This window comes from Perissodus microlepis, chromosome 7 (genome assembly GCF_051167445.1).
Source record: "Perissodus microlepis isolate ML-2025 ecotype Zambia chromosome 7, ASM5116744v1, whole genome shotgun sequence".
NCBI lineage: Eukaryota > Metazoa > Chordata > Actinopteri > Cichliformes > Cichlidae > Perissodus > Perissodus microlepis.
This window is the reverse complement of record NC_140467.1, coordinates 50,461,732-50,475,889: the sequence shown is the minus strand read 5'-3', so window position 1 is coordinate 50,475,889 and position 14,158 is coordinate 50,461,732. Positions and strand designations below refer to the sequence as shown.

General features: G+C 40.8%; 2 protein-coding genes across 3 annotated transcripts; one reads left to right on the top strand and one right to left on the bottom strand.

The window, feature by feature from the left end:
* Positions 1–942: 942 nt before the first annotated feature.
* foxd1 (forkhead box D1) lies at positions 943–2,935 on the bottom strand. Its single transcript, XM_084935703.1, has one exon. It carries the CDS (start codon positions 2,659–2,661, stop codon positions 1,603–1,605), a length of 1,059 nt encoding a protein of 352 aa, XP_084791829.1. The 5' UTR covers positions 2,662–2,935; the 3' UTR covers positions 943–1,602.
* Positions 2,936–8,906: 5,971 nt separating this feature from the next.
* Positions 8,907–14,158, top strand: btf3 (basic transcription factor 3). 2 transcript variants are annotated; one of them, XM_084935701.1, is made up of 6 exons: positions 8,907–9,001; positions 10,693–10,761; positions 11,109–11,222; positions 11,338–11,539; positions 12,610–12,663; positions 13,621–14,158. In XM_084935701.1, the coding sequence occupies exons 2-6, from the start codon at positions 10,693–10,695 to the stop codon at positions 13,665–13,667; spliced, it is 486 nt and encodes a 161-aa protein (XP_084791827.1). In that variant the 5' UTR covers positions 8,907–9,001; the 3' UTR covers positions 13,668–14,158. The 2 variants fall into 2 exon arrangements, with proteins under 2 accessions (XP_084791827.1, XP_084791828.1); XM_084935702.1 differs by having other exon boundaries at positions 8,942–9,064.

Genomic DNA, 14,158 nt, shown 5'->3' with positions numbered 1-14,158 from the left:
TACATCATCACGCAATAGCTGTTCTCTCGTGGCCTAGTGAACTGGCTCTAAGCGCTGCACCAATTTAGCCATTCTACTACACACACATACACACACACGCACACACACGTTGCTTTGAATAAAGGGAGACAAACGCACTTACAGTCACGGAAGCAGCAGGGCTGTACAGTACAGGCAACATTATGAAAGCTTATAAAATTTTTAAAAAGCACAGCTCTGACCGACACAGCATCACGACAGCGCAGGTGCTTGGGAAGGCTTTTTCTTCTTTTCTTTCAAGTGTCAAATTAAATTACCTGTGTATTTAAAAACAACACAGTCTGCTTGGATCCATGTGTTAGTGGGTTCTTGCGTGTGGGGCAAATAAAGTTGCATTAAGGCTGTCAAACACTGAAAACGGCGAGTGGATTAAAGGTGATTCTAACCTCCGAAACATCGTGAGCGCTGTTGACTTCAGGAGCAACATTTCATTTTTCTCTCGGGTCTAATACGAGCAGATAATGAAATTCTGGATGAGTAGTGTTTGCTCAAGAGCCCAGGCCGCCTGTCGACACCAGCACCGGGATAATCGCTGAGCTGAAGCAGGCAGAAATACAGCCCCTGTCTCACCCCTCCGACACACTCCTGTCCGCTCACTGTAATTACGAGGATGAGTGTGAAAGAGGTCAGATGGACACGCAGGCCCTGTGTGCGCATGTTCCAAAGGGCACAGCAATGACTTTAGAGTGCAGTCAGATTTAATGCATTTGTAAATATTATCTGACTGGCACGCACATGTGTGTGTGTTTGTGTGTGTAATAAAGAGTTGTGTCTGTTTCTTAAAGCCATTCAGTGGTTACTATATTTGGATCATACAGTTATAGTTAACACATCCGCAGTGTAAAGACACAACAACATCAGCAACACGTCTGTTTCAACAGTAACCGCCAAGAAAGCTCAACATCAATTCATAAATTTATTTCCAAACAATTTGCTTTTTTTCTTCTTTTTTTGCAAAACGAAATTTATTCTTGTTGGAAAAAAACAAAACAATAAACTGTGTAAAAATATCACACTTGAATTACACAATACTTGCCAAAAATGTACAAGGTTTAATTACTGAAATAAACACTGCATATTATTATAAATGTATGACTTTGCTCTACGTTTCTCTTTAATACAAACATCAAATCAAAACCTTCAAAAAAGGTCGCTTTGATTGGCTGATAGAAAACATTGATGTGTTTGACACAAATACATTATAAGCCTGTTTCAGACACGTGATCGTTTGTAACCTGTCCGTTATCCTGAGACGCCTTTATACAGTGGCTGAAAACGAATCACTTCATGGTAGAGAATTTTTAAAAAAAAAGGCTGGAAAGTTAAATTCGTGGTCGAAAGTCTGATTCACACCGAAATAAACAAACAAAAATAATGAACATAAATATATCTTCATGAACAGCATGAATATATAGGCACAAATAGTGTTCTGCATGTCCATCATTCAGCTGCGTGCTAGCAAAACAAACATACAAAAATAATCCTACCTTCAAAGAGGGGCGTTTTTGTTTAGGTTGCTGTGTCTTTTTTTTAAGTGTCTTGAAAAGTTTGGAGTTAAGACATTTAACAGGCGCTAGTGCCGCTGACAACTCTGCTCGGAAAGTTTTCAACCGGATGTAAAACAGCTCCAGGATGTATGGTCTGCGGCTGGCTGGTCACTGCAGGCCCCAGAGAGGACGGTAAGACTGGGACAACGACAGGAGAAGTCCTGGAGGGGCTAAGAGACCCTCCGATGATGCTCTCTATGGAGAAGGGGGACCGCTGCACCGGGGAGCTCGATTTCTGGACCGGTGATGCTGCCTGCACGCCGGCTGAGCCCAGACTGGAGCTGAGCTGGGGATAAAATCTACTTCTGGTTAAGTCCGTGGTAGTGCTGGTGGGCATCAGGGACGGTGCAGGGATAATGGTCCCCGAGTGTGAGTGTGAATGCCTCGGGTGCTGCTGCTGCTGCTGCTGCTGCTGGAAAGCAAAAAGCGCAGAGTGTGCGTGGTAGGACTGGAGCTGGATGCCGTATCCCCCGCAGCCGTACGGTCCGTAGCCATAGGCAGCGGCCGCGGGCAGAAAAGTGTTGTGCTCGCGCAGCAGGTCTTGAGTCTGCTGCCGCTTGAAGCGTTTCCTCCGCCTCAGAAAGCTTCCGTTGTCAAACATATCAGCCGACTCCGGGTCCAAAGTCCAGTAGTTGCCTTTCCCTGGGTTCCCGGGCTCCCTCGGTATCTTAACAAAGCAGTCATTCAGGGATAGGTTGTGCCTGATGGAGTTCTGCCAGGCCGGGAACTTCTCCCTGTAGTACGGGAAGCGGTTGCTGATGAAGTCGCAGATCTCGCTGAGAGTGAGCCTCTTTTTGGGACTCTGAAGAATGGCCATGGTGATTAAGGCGATGTAGGAGTAAGGTGGCTTCACCAGGGTGTTCTTGCCCGCCGGCTTGTAGGTATCCCTTGAAGAGGTGGAGCTGTCCAGGCACGGAGGTGGAGAGCCGGCCAGGAGGATACCGTCGTGCATCTGCGCTACTTCATCCACGTAGGAGCGCGTCTGGCTGTCTCCATCCTCGCCTTCTCCGACCACGTCTATGTCGGTCTCTTCCGAAAGGATGGAGGCATCCGACATCTCTGAGCTTAGAGTCATGGCTCACGCACGGCCGTGCCCCTCCGACGCCAGATGAGGAAGACCGTGAGATGCACAAGCTGTCCCTTTCCTCCCTCTTCAGCAACTCATATGAGGAGGGGGAGAGGAGAGGAGCACGCTTCGCCACCGGTGAGAATTGTCCCTCCGTTTTGTCGCTATTTCCATATGTTTACAGGCTGTTTCCTTTTTCAAAAAAAAAAAAAATCAACAACTATGAGGAGAGACCCCCGTCGATGGCAGGCTGAGAAACTGTGCTGTGAAACCTGCAAAAGGGCCAAACCTGAATCAAACAAGGGGCGGACCTTCTCGCGGTATTTATACTACTGCTCTGATCACATGGCGAGGAAACGTCACCACGGCGAATGAAAAGAGAGGAACAAATTCAATCACAAAAAAGGGACTGAAAATGAGCTATGAGTGTTTTTATGGAAAAAAAAAAAAGTTTGGTGTGGCATGCATCCTTTTTAGTGGCCATTCACGGTGGCCTACACTCCACACAGAACTAATCTAAAGCTTTTATTCCACGCAATGTTTTCAACATTTTTTTTTAAAAAAAATCTTTAGAAAAGTCTAATCGGCGGTGTGGTCGTTGAAGGATCCGAGAGGATATTTTGACAAGCATTTTTTTTCTTTGTTGAACTTTAAGTTAAGTTAAGTTACCGAATGACATAAATTAATGGAGGCAACATCTGGATTTTTAATTTCCAAACAAACTACGCAGCGATGTATATATAAAATCATAAAGGCGTGAAATACACGCCCCCCACACACGATATTTACATTTCTTATCAAACAGCCTTTGTCAGAGTCTGCTGCACCATACTCAGGCAGCTCGGTTTGCGTGATCCGGTAGTTATCTAGATTATCCGCGAGCCATTTGCAATGGAAAAGAGTCAGCTGTTAACTCGAATCAGTCACGGGTCACGCATGCAAGGCACAGAAAGAAGGCCGTGCCGTGCGTCTGGAGCACGTTGCACTGTGTGTGTACGTGTATCTGTGCCTGTGTTTGGACATTATTTGGAATTTTTAACATTTTCACTGAATTACGGCAATTAGGTGTTTTTTTTTAATCAAAATTTAATTTAATGAATTTATTTTTTATACTGTGTTTATTAGATTAAAATTATCAATCGGCCTGCGTTTTAGGAAGCAGTATAAACACGTGATAAAAATGGTGTCAATAAAGTTAAAATTTTCAGAAGCTGCAGAATTTGTGTAAGCCAATTAAAACCCACGGTAATATATATTATACTTCTAACCTAATTGTTCTCCTTGCAGATACAGTTTGACTCTACCAGCATATAGTTTAGTTTATATTATTTGTTTCTTACTTCGGGGGAGCTGCAGTAAACCAAGTCAAGATGAATATGTCTGGCTTATTAAAATATGAATATCGAAGGACTGTGTTTTACGCGCCGCCCGACTTTACCTCCATATGTAACAGTTTACAAGTTGTCACCCTGCCACACTTACCCATTTTTATAGGAAACAACAGCAGACGTGACAAATAACTAAAAACAAAGCACGCACATTTAACAAAACAGCCTTTTAAATTATTTAGTTAATTTAATTAGATTTTTAAATATTTTTCTAAATTAAAAAAAGGAAGTCATCACTCAGGTTTTAATAAAGGCAGCTGACTTTTAAATGAAATTTCCACTTGGGGTATAAACGTGTGCTTCATTAAGTCTGACAGATGCTTAGGTCCTGTGTAGGACCTCTCGAACCTTTTAGACGTTCCCATTTGTCTAACGCCATCTAGTGGTGAACTTGTTTCACAATTAACAAAACACTCCAAGGATTCAAGCTCCTTTAACTGTACAGACAGCCAGAAATATGGCATGTGGCATTTTTTAAATATGGGAAACAACATTTTTGAACAGTTTAGCATCGCATAAAGCTTTAGGTTCCAACCAGCCCGTTTAGATTATTCATTATTTATAATGATTTACTGTTATGGATGGATCAAACTGTATTTCTGATATATCTGCTTACGCCAGTGATCGTGGTCCTGTTTACCACTTTTGCCACTTTCCTCTTTGAAATGATGTGTACTATTATTGTACCAACAGATAAAGTTCGCTATGATTAAATGAACTTTTTAAAATTAGAGATTTCAAATAAATTCATCTGTGCTATTTATCGGTTCAAAATAGGCCTATGAGAGGAATTACTGCAACAGCTAAGACTGATGCTTCTAAAACGATTATAGGTTTTAAATGTATGCCCAGTTTACCTACATTAATAACCAGTTATCAGTCTGTAACGATCATATTTCTGTTCTCATCAAGAATGATAAGGTAACACTCGAAACATCCAATCTTTCGTATAAGAGAATTCAAAACAAACAAGCAAACACAATCAGTTTCAATGAACTGAAGAGGAATTTGTGTTCATTAAATAATTACATTTTACTCTTTGCATTTTAGTCTTTCATAGCGTATCCCCCAGTTTTGAAACCATATGCGCAGAAGATGACGACTCACGAGTCACCGACATTTGGAAATCCTGAAACTTGACATCAGATGTGACGTTTTATTAGCAAAGTTCCTGGACTCCTTTGACGCTACGAGTTGTTCATTTGTGTGATGAGTTAATGAGTCCTCTTTTTTCTGTAATGTACTTGGAATGTAAGTGACCCAACAGAGTCAAGACCGAAGAGTGGATTCATTAATGGTCGTATCCAACCATCCACTATCATTAAAAAAATAAAATAAATAAATAAATAATAATAATAATTATTATTATTATTATAAAACGCATGGGTGGTAAAGCACCTCTAAAGTGTCTTTAAGTTCAACCAAGAAAGCACTTTCAGTAGCTGTTTCAAGGCAACCCTGCCTGCCTCGATCTTGCTCTGATTAAAACTCCTAATGTCACCAAAACGCTCCGTCTGAGTGGAGCATGTGATTAATGTGTATCACATGCAGAAAAGGGCAATGATGTGTTGCCTGGAATGTGTGTCTATAAGAGCCGTCATAGACAAATAATTAATAAGCTAAAAATAAAAACACTCAATAAATTGAATTCAAGAGAGAGTTTTTGCCCTGAGAGGACACCTGATAGAATACTTTGTCGAGTCCGTTCGTCATATTTTAAGATTAACTGCGGACATTTTGTGCTGATGTTTTTGGTTTTGCGCACACTCCGTGCAGTCCTGACACAAAATCGTTCGACTTTCCCTCCTGATCAGTCATCAAACCAAATGTGTCGACTTAGTGAAAATTAGTCGACTAAGTGCCTTCATTTGTAAGACTTAGTGGGAAAATATCGATCTCAACATCTGAGGCTTTGGAAGCGTTACAGTGCGTATATGTCTTGATGCATGCCCAATCATCCCGGTAAGGAAATCTCAAAAAGTTGATTCTGTTCATCTGGACGTAGTTGTCAGTGGGAGAAACCTTCAATCACTCATCCAAGTGATTTCTTCAGTCTCGGGAAGTTCGCATAATTTCCCAAGTTTGTTTTTTTCTCGCTCTTTCTGTCCCTCTCGGGTCCTGGGACCACTTCAGCGCGACTCCTGTTACAAAATCACGCTTTTTACTTTATATGGTTACACGAGGACAAATGACCAGATGTAGACTCATTTGAAGAATACATGATAAACGTCAGTGGTATATGATCACTACACAGTGATCGGTGTAGTAGATATACAAATATACAAAACAAAACAAGGTGCGAAGTATTATAATAATAATAACGATAACTGGCTTAAAACAGGTGTATAATGTAATTTGTTCATTCTTTGTTTTCGCAGAATATGTTTAAATGAATATGGACACATTCCCCTGTGGCACACTATATGTAACTTTAACTGATTGGTTTGAGTGTTTGCTATTTGTAATAACAGAAAGCATAAATATATTCAAAGAGAAACCCCCAAATTAAGACCAAACAAAAAAGACATAAAACTGAGCTGAAACTAGAACAAAATACAAAGAACAATAACAAATATTAATGAATACCATAAGCATGAACCAATAACAGAAACAAATAAATATTTCCTTGCAACTGACTTGACTTTCTTTGACTTACTGTTCTTTTTTGAAAGCAAGAGTAACTCGCTTTGGCACACAATCTAAAAACCATTAATAGAATGCGATGCAGACATTTGTGAATATGAATGAATACCATGCACATGAAGCAATAACAGAAATGACAAGCAAGACAAGTAAAGGATGACAGACATCGAGAAGACTGAAAGAGACAACATCACATAAAAACATATAAGAAAGTCATTAGGAATGGGATTTTAATAAAGTCACTGATTCTGTGAGCCTTGTCTTATTGGGCAGAGCTAAGGGTTCACGTTGGCAAAAACAGGACTTAGATTTACCCTTCACAGTTGGACTGTGAAAGGGTTCATATGGGGGTCAACATTTTGGCTATGAAGCTTGGAGACTCATTCAAATGTGCTTTAAAAGTGATCAGTAAACTCTTAAGTGTTTTTATTAAAATAAATTGAGTTAAGAAACATTTGTGCCATCCAACAGCTTACATCAGCGAGCCCTTTTTCACTCACCTGCTGTCATCTGTACAGCAATAAAAAGAGATGTTGTGACTTTGTCTAATTTGCCCAGTGGAAACATATACATAGAGGGGGACCTAGAAATGAACTTTGTGGGACACCATAGGTAAGCTGCTGCTGGTGAATAGTTATCCTACAGTGAGCCAGCAGTTTGTTTCTATAAACCAACTAACTCCAGTATCCTCAATGCCAACCTGGTATTCAGAATGACTTATCTACCATGTCAAAGGCTGCATTTATGCCTTAAAGAATCAAAATTACACCCTTTTCCCTATCATGTGCTAAAAGGACATCAGTGGTTAACCTGAGGACTAAATAGTTTGAATAGTTTCTGTGTTCTAAAGCCTGACTGATATATCACATATTCTATTATAATACATTAAAGTGAATATGAGCTGGATAGGATACACCACTTTTCCAAAATTTTTGCAACATTAAAAAACTAAACTTAAATCATTAAGAATAGATCTATTGAGGCTTGGTTTCTTTTATAAACATCAGCCACTTTGAGGAATTTCACCTTCAAGGTTGTAGCTAATCCCAAACCAATTATAATCTTGTGGCTCTAAGTAGGATTTGGATATAATCCCTCATCTTTTTCTGTTCATTACAAAGACCTGGAAACAGAAAATAACCTAATTATAAGACATACTTCAGCAAGCAATCAGCTCACGTTACAGGCTATCCCATTTCACATTGTTCAGGGTTGGGGTGCAGTGGTTAGCACTGTCACCTCAAAGCAAGAAGGTGCTGGGTTTGAACTGCCTGGTTAGCTGGGGACTTTCCTTGTGCTGTTTGCATATTCTGCTTAATAATAATAGCATATAATCTGCAGGTATAAAAATAAGATATAAGCAGAAAGAGCAAGCAAAACTGTCACCTGTGTTGATAGAAGGAGCTCTCAATCTTTCTCAAATTAGATTCATTCTTAAACATGCAGATAATGAAACAAAGTTTTCATGGGACTCTGTGAAAAAGAGTCCCATAAAAGCACACCCTATCATTCAGTAGCTTGTAGAACCACCTTTAGCAGCAATAACGTGAAGTAATTGCTTTTTGAATGACTCTCAGTCTCTCAAATCATTGTGAAGGAATTTTTCCCCCCTCTCCATTACAGCATTGCTTCAGTTCATTGAAGTTTGCAGGCACTCATTTATGCACAGCTCTCTTAAGGTTCCTCCTACAAGCATTTCAATTGGGTTAGGGTTTGGACTTCGGCTCAAGCATAGCAACACCTTAATTATTTTCTTTCTCAGCCATTCTGCTGTAGATTTGCTGGTGTGCTTTGCTGCAAGGTGCCCAAGCCCTGTAGTTGGAAAAAAACAAAAACAAATAGTCACCCCTCCACCACCATGCTCGACAGTTTGTATAATGTGTTTGTGCTGATATGTTGTGTTAGGTTTTCACCAAATGCGGTACTGTGCATTATGTCTAAACATCTCCACTGTGGCTGCGTCTGTTTAAAGGACCTTATTCCAGAAGACTTGTTTGTTGCAAACCTGGAATTATATCAAAATTATCCCACTTTTCTATGGCATAAAATAGCCTGTGTAGTTACAAAATGATTCTGTATTGTCTAAGAGGCTTTAGGCCTTAAACTCTCATAAGTAACAAATCCCTAAATTTACCCTAATCAAGAACTTTCAGGCATGGTTGGCAATGTGCAAGAATCTCGAAAGTGTTGCCTGGAAAGCAAAACTCAGGGGCAGGAAACCCAACTCGCGCTAGTTCGCTCTTCTTCTACTACGTCACTTCCTCCCTCCTCTCTCGCTTCCATCTTGCTCCCCGCATGTGTTTGCTGTTAGTTTACAGGTCAGTCAGGAGCTTTAAATACCTTCTTCTCTCCTCTTTTTTCCACTGATCTGACGGCAAGAGGTAAACGAAAGCCTTTTCTGACTAGATGGCTGAAATCTGCCGCGGTGTGAAGCTAACCGTACTGACGGGCTTGTGAGAGGCTGTGACTGACAGGCCGATAATTTCCCCAGTTAGCTTAGAAGCTAGCAGAAGTTAGCCTGCAAGTTCTGGCACAAAAGCTAAACCACACCTCGTTTCGGTTCAGTGTTCATCAGCTAAACCAGACCTGCTGTTAGCGGTGGTGCTTTCGCCTCAATTTATTTGAGCAACAATAACTTAATATTGGTCTACCTTCGGTAGTTCACACTACAGGGAAAATGCGTTTGCTAATTAACCTGTGAAGCGAGCAGCGCTTGCTGTGACGCTCACGGCTCCTTTCTGGCTTTTTAAAATGTCTGCTTGCTGTTTTTAATATCTTATTTTACCGCCCATTACCACAGCCACACCCGCCTTACTTTTGTTTGTTTGTTTGTTTATTTTCATCTAATTTCCTCACAGGCATGTCTTGCCCAGCACTGTTGTTGTGAATTTTCGCGGCACAGTATATTTTTTGTGAGTCATTAGCCAAATTGTATGGTGGGGGGAAAAAAAATTATGGTTAGAGCTAATTGGTCACGTGGTTAATTAGAGGCCATCAGCAGGTGTGAACGTAATCAACAGAAACCGTATTTAATATGACAGTTTCTTAATACGCAAATTTGTGCTTTTTAAACACAAATGGATGCGTGTATGCAGCTCCGTTTATTAAACATTTAAGTTTACAAAGGCATACAAAAAACAAACAAAACAGAGAAAATAGATGGAAATGCCAGAGTGGCCTTATTAAATGAAAAATAAGAACAAATACAAACCAAATATTTTGTTTTGTAGATTATTTAGAATAACACCACTGTGTGTGTTTGACCTCCTGTAATTCACGTGGTCACATACACAGGAGTTTGTAAGTCAGGGTTGTCAAACTCCAGGCCTTGCTGTCCTGGAGGTTTTACATATCACCCTGGGTCAACACGCCTGAATTAGTTCATTACCAGGCCTGTGGAGAACCTTAAGACATGTTGAGGAGGTAATTTGGCCGTTTAAATCAGCTGTTTTGGATCATGGAAGCATCTAAAACCTCCAGGACACTGTCCCTCAAGGCCTGGAGTTCGACACCCCTGTTGTAAGTGCTTGGTTAGCGTTTGTTATGTAGGTAAGACGGCCTCTGATCGACACATGGAAGGACCAAAAATACAGTGTGTGAGCCAGTGAGTGACTGCACTAGTTAGAGTTAATTTCTAAACAGCAGACTGGGAAGTGACTGTATTTTGCCAGCTGGCTTTTATTAAATCTGGTCAAATGTTAAGACAGAAATGTTTCAAGTCAGTGTCCGGCCAGATAACGCTTTACCTCATGCCAGGTCCCTTCTGTTTTCCATTTTCCCCACTCTGCCTTAATAATGGGGCAAACCATTATTAATCTTTTTACTGGTGTAGATGAGTATAAAGGTGTCATTTTAACTGCACTGCTCTCAGGGTGCTGCTTTCTTATCTGCATATTGCACTTTATTTTGGTGCCTCCTTTGTGGTGGATTAACTTGTTTTGCTTATTTAGTTTTTGGATAATTACATTTACATACTGACATAATAATATGCAACTTTCCTGCCTTTCAGATGAAAGAAGCAATAATGAATCAAGAAAAACTTGCAAAGTTACAAGCGCAAGTCCGCATCGGTGGAAAGGTAATGCACGCAAAGCGGATCTAGCATCACATGAAAATGGGTAGATTTTTTTTTTTTTTTTTTTTTTGCAAAGCATTTTCTGAGTGTAAATCTGCTGCTGTCTTTTTTTCCCTTTAAATGTGAATCTAGGGACATGAAACCTGAGCTCAAGCAGCTGAATTTTCTATAGTTAGTTTCTATGACAACCAACAGTTTGATCTATAGTTTTGTTGCATAGCAGCAGTAATTTTAGGCAGCGTTGCGTGCAGTATATAAATAGAATAAAAACACCCTCCCTCATTTGGGCATAAAACATCACTCAGGTTATGTTGACTAAGAAACATGTTTGTGCGAATGCCCGCATTCAGGGAACAGCTCGCAGAAAGAAGAAGGTGGTCCACAGAACAGCAACCGCAGATGACAAGAAGCTACAGTTCTCCTTAAAGAAACTCGGCGTGAACAACATCTCCGGCATTGAGGAGGTGGGGCATAAATCACTCTTGAGTTATCCCTTTGCTTGTGATTTTTCTTACATGCACCAGTACAGATTGTCATTTTTATCACTAAGAATGGGAAATGTGTTTTGATCGGTTCCAGGTCAACATGTTTACAAATCAAGGAACAGTCATCCATTTCAACAATCCCAAAGTGCAGGCCTCCCTCGCAGCCAACACCTTCACCATCACCGGCCACGCTGAGACCAAACAGCTGACTGAGATGCTGCCAGGCATCTTGAACCAGCTGGGAGCAGACAGCTTGACGAGCCTCAGGAGACTCGCCGAGGCTCTGCCCAAGCAAGGTCGGTAGCCTCAAGTTATAATGTAGCGTTTAGTTGACCACACTTTAGACTCTGAGCATGTTTAGTCAGACTTTTAGCGGTTTTCAGATATCCACTTGTTTCTGTTAATCTGACACACATTTTATGGTATCAGCTTCATGTCTGCTTGCACAGCCATTTTTTGAAAGAGTCAAGGTTTCTAATGCATAGAAACTTTCAGCCAACCTACAGTAAATCAAAGAAATAGAGGAAGAATCCTTACTAGCAGTCAGACGCTGAGTCAGTCGTCAACGTCTGACTGCTTGTAAGCTGTCAATCATACAGTGTGGTTAGATCTGATGGTACTGTACTTTAACCCCAGAACAATAATTTGCCGTTTTTAACACCACCACTTACATCTGGTGACACCAGTATACCAAATAAAACATGTAACTACATGCGACATTGTGTACTTTACTTCAGACTGATGAGCTGTTACAGCTGTGGGATTGATTCACTGCATCTAATTAAATTCATCCATCCACTCTCTTCTGCTTATCCTTATCAAGGTTGTGGGGGCTGGAGGCCATCCCAGCTGTTATAGGGCGAGAGGCAGGGAAGACCCTAGGCGGGTTGATACTCTTATCACAGGGCTAACAGAGAGACAGACAACTGTTCTCACTCAAATTCACACCTATGGGCAAATTAAACTTATCCAATAATCTAACCCCAATAATTTCATGTTTTTGGACTGTGGGAGGAAGCCGGAGTACCTGGAGAGAACACACAGAGCTCCACATAGAACAACCCCGGCCAGATGGTGGATTCAAATTTAGAACCTTCTTGCTGTGAGGCAGCAGTGCTCTGTTTAAGTAACTTTTAAAATGTAATCTGCAAGAGAGAAAACCCACGGCCACATGCGTTATATTTTGCTTGTACCATATTGAACTAGCACGGTGGATAGTTTGGTCCGTGTCCTGGTAAAGTCTCAGTGAAGCCATGAAGAATGCCATCAGTGTGATGGACTGATTAAGCCAGCTGTGTCTGAAAAAGGCTCTGGTTTAGTTTGTGGCTACTCTAAGGCTTCTCACAGATCTGTTCTCTTCTTACAGCTGCAGATGGAAAAGCGCCAATTGCTGCAGTAGAAGAAGAAGATGATGTTCCAGGTGAGCAATTTTCATATGTTGAATCCAAGTGTCTGAGCAGTTTGCTCCACCACTCAGAATCAAAGACCAGCCCGACATTTCTCGAGAAAAATCTGTTTGCCTCACATTACAGATTTTTTTGCGGTTCTGTTTGGAAATCCTGCTTTACACTTGTCATTTATTGCTGCAGGATTTTTTTCTTCTTTCTTTCTGTTAGCTAAAAAAAAATGAAAAAATCATGGTGGGTTTGCTTTTCTTTCTGGCTCATAAAAAGGGGTCATATGAAGGGGACTCATCAGTTACTTTTGACAATGGTGCAGTGCTGGGTTTTGTTTGAATCTCATGTTCTTTGTTTATAGGATTGTAAGATTCAGTTTGCTTTTCTTTGTGAAGAAAATGGACCGAGCACATGAGGTTGCCATTACAATAATCTCAGCTCTTTTTTTTTTTTCTTTTCTTTTTTTTCCCCCAGGGCTTCTCTCCCTTGAGCTCTCACTAACGTAACAAACGATTACATATGTACTCAGCAGTTGAAGCCCGATGGCTCAGGGGTTAACATCCATTGCCATCACATTGTTTTTGGAGTTAAGGATTTCTTTTTGTTCTCTCACTGAAGGAACATGTTTGCTCAGACCTTTTGAATTGTTTCCATTTGAACCCCCGACCCTCTGAGCTTTGAGTTGGATAGGTGGGTTTCTCACATTTCACGGGGTAATTGGAGCCAACTTTTTGATGCCCTTTGCTGTCATTTTTACAGCTGCTTTCAGTAGTTATAAGGGCCTCATATGTCGAGCACATTGCCGTCTGTGTAGGAGTGGGAGAGATGAGCAAAGAATTGCATTACACCAAGTATCCTGTTTCACATAAACACACACTTCCTGAATTGTTCTCCAGCACCTTTGAGTCACTTGTGCAGATGGGATACGCATTTACTTTCTTCCTCAATCAATCAATTTAATGTCTAATCTTTTGTTTCAGATCTGGTGGAGAATTTCGATGAAGCATCCAAAGATGAGGCCAACTAGAGGGGCTGGGACTCCAGAGTGTTGAAACTTGACAGGACCACGTGGGGCACAAGATGTTGTAATGTCCTTTTTCAAGGGGTGGAAAATGTAACAGTTAAAGTACCTGAGAAGATGGAAAAACACGTCAAATTCTTTTTGGCTTGTGAGCATTCTGTAACATGTGCAACACCTGAAAGTACTTGCGTACTCTTAAGTGAATTATTTTTGAGTAACTTTTTTTTAGAATAGTACTCTGTATTAAATCTCGAGTAGCAGTATTTCCGTGAAAGGTATTTTAGTACTCATTCCACCTCCTCTTTGCCACCAGACTTCCTTAATGCTTGTTGTGCTGTGTGGTCAGAGTGAGAGAGTGTTTGTAAAAATGTGGTGTTAAAGGCTCACGTTGTCCTTCTGTTTCCTCCATGTTACTGACCCCCTAAATCTGTGGCCTCCCTAAAAACACCATATCTGGAATAAACCTTTGCTACTGTCAATAAATAGCTAAAAATTCA

Bases quoted from the DNA above. Each gene is read 5' to 3' on its own strand.
- foxd1 (XM_084935703.1), bottom strand. From the start codon at position 2,661: ATGACTCTAAGCTCAGAGATGTCGGATGCCTCCATCCTTTCGGAAGAG.
- btf3 (XM_084935701.1), top strand. From the start codon at position 10,693: ATGAAAGAAGCAATAATGAATCAAGAAAAACTTGCAAAGTTACAAGCG. The intron at 11,223-11,337 runs GTGGGGCATAAA...GATCGGTTCCAG, and splicing joins ACATCTCCGGCATTGAGGAG to GTCAACATGTTTACAAATCA. The intron at 12,664-13,620 runs GTGAGCAATTTT...CTTTTGTTTCAG, and splicing joins AGAAGAAGATGATGTTCCAG to ATCTGGTGGAGAATTTCGAT.